Source organism: Puntigrus tetrazona, chromosome 1, assembly GCF_018831695.1.
Source record: "Puntigrus tetrazona isolate hp1 chromosome 1, ASM1883169v1, whole genome shotgun sequence".
Lineage (NCBI taxonomy): Eukaryota > Metazoa > Chordata > Actinopteri > Cypriniformes > Cyprinidae > Puntigrus > Puntigrus tetrazona.
Window position 1 is genome coordinate 8,866,062 of NC_056699.1, and position 2,287 is coordinate 8,868,348.

The following is a 2,287-nucleotide window of genomic DNA, read 5'->3' on the forward strand; positions in this document are numbered from 1 at the left end:
TCTGCAGGAATGTATATTACTATTAAGGAGTAACTGATGTGGGCATATGCTTTTGTTCTTTATAGTATTGAGATAGAATAACAGTGTGCCAGTCACAAGCTGTTAACCAAACACACTAACCTGCTCAGCACAGAGTGTGTTTTGAGGAATCTGTGCTAATTGTTAAATTGCTAAATGCTGCAGTTATTCAGTTTAAGAGAAATATACACACACACCACTTCACACAGGAAACCTATTACCACATCCTGTTATTCAGATCCATGTCCACAAAGACTGTACTAACGCTTTTATTAGAGATGAATAAAAAAAAAAAACTTTTAGTGCTCTGAGCACCAGAGTAACAACTTTACAGGTTTGATTTTTTTTTGCTCAAAAAAAATGACTGAATATATATTTGGAGTTGGGAATTACCTTTATTTTACATTAAAAGGCCATAACCTTCTGATTTTAAATGACTTCACTTTTTCTTATATTTGTACAGTTTCAGAATCCAGCTCAGTTATATTTGATGTCTGTTCAGTTTACGTTCTGACCTGAGCGTAAGTACTGAAGTCAGAGCTCTGCACTCGCTTTGTCTTGCCTTGTTTTTGTCTCTTGCTAATCACATCCAAAGATGCATAACACACCTCTTCATCAGTGCACTGAAAAGAAAATGAATAAATTAATGTTTTGGTATTCATAAAAAAGCCAATGTTTGTAATGAACATGTGTTATGTTCATACCTCAGCTGTATTTCTACCTTTTACCTTGTCTTTCTGATCATTCGCAGCATCTACAATGAATTTTTCAATTAGATCATAACTTACATACATAAATTATCTATGCCATTCTTATTATGTGTTACATTTCAGTTTATAACATTACTATTTAATTTTCTGTGCAGGCCTTGCTCATACTAAGTATTGTAATTTACAAAGTTGTTGATCTGTATTAAAAAAGGTATGCTCATATTTTCATATTCAAAATATGATGAATTAGTGAATAATTACCTGTAGATTTCTTACAACAGAGGCAGAACACACAGATGGAGGAGAGGAGTGAGGAGAGGAGAACACACACCGGACACACACTGAACAGCAGCGTCCAGCAGAGCACACAGTCAGGAGGTGCAGAGGCTTCAGAACAGGAAGTCACTTCTTCAGAAAACACAAGGGTATCAATGAATATTCTTTTTTTTACGTAATGATGTAATAATTGATTAACATTATTTTTTTCTTACTTTCCAGAGAAAGACGAGTTGTTTGGTTTCCATAATAGTACACTATAGACGAGGAGATGATGCCTTTTTCATCTTTATTTACCTTATTCTCTACTTCCGCACAGTAGTACAGTCCCAGATCAGAGACGGTGACATTAGTAATATGTAGATCAAGAGAATTATTATAGGGGTTGTGGATTAAGCTGAATCGCTGAAATATCTTCAGGTCCCATTTAAACCCCTGCCTAAAATCTATTATGAGAGAGGGTTGATTTTCGTGAGAGCAGTTTCTTATCCATACAATGAATAAACCAACACTTAGAGAGCGATCACAGAAGAGAGTGATGTTTTCTCCTGGTCTGACTTTCATCTCCACTTCTTCTCCAAAACTGCTTTTCTGATAAAACAGGAAAACTGCAAAAGCACAAAATAACTTCATGTAGCACGATCATAGCAAAATATTCACAGTAGAGACATTTTCATTTAGCTGAAGAAGTATATTTTTTCTTACACATGAGCGTGATGAGAAGTCTCGTCCTCTCCATCTCAGCGAGTGATCGTGGAGTGTGACTCTGACAGAGACTGTGCTGAGGGTCTTAATGCAGACGTCATCTGACTGGTTCACGTCAATGGAAAGTTTTACCAAAAAGCGTCATGAAGGGTTGGTAAATTGAGTTGTTGTTTAGAAATACAAAGAGTATAAGAGTTTTAACTAATTACCAGTTTCCTTATAGACCCTGGTTTGGTTTTGTGATCAGGCATCTGATAGGTTCATAAAATGGAAATGCTTAAGATAAGATTTTTTCAATCTTACAGATATGTTTAACTATATAGTTGATTCAGACATGCAGATAATTCATCCTTATTTTGCTGTTTACATTTTAAATTCAATAAATCAATTCATGCCCCTCATCAAATTAAATTAAATTCACCCATAAATACATTAAATTCACCATCTAAACATGTCAAAACAGGAAACCCACAATTCTTTCATCCAGACCACTTACAAACACTCATCATTAAAATCTGTCTTCACATCTCTACTGCTGTTCACAAGTCACCAAGCACAAATGTTTCCATTGGTCTTTG

General features: G+C 35.1%; 1 protein-coding gene across 1 annotated transcript; it reads right to left on the reverse strand.

Moving 5' to 3' along the window:
* Positions 1-393: 393 nt before the first annotated feature.
* LOC122351709 lies at positions 394-1,751 on the reverse strand. Its single transcript, XM_043248993.1, has 5 exons — positions 1,710-1,751; positions 1,220-1,612; positions 990-1,136; positions 723-772; positions 394-641 (listed from the first exon to the last, which is right to left on the reverse strand). The coding sequence occupies exons 1-5, from the start codon at positions 1,741-1,743 to the stop codon at positions 522-524; spliced, it is 744 nt and encodes a 247-aa protein (XP_043104928.1). The 5' UTR covers positions 1,744-1,751; the 3' UTR covers positions 394-521.
* Positions 1,752-2,287: the final 536 nt, after the last annotated feature.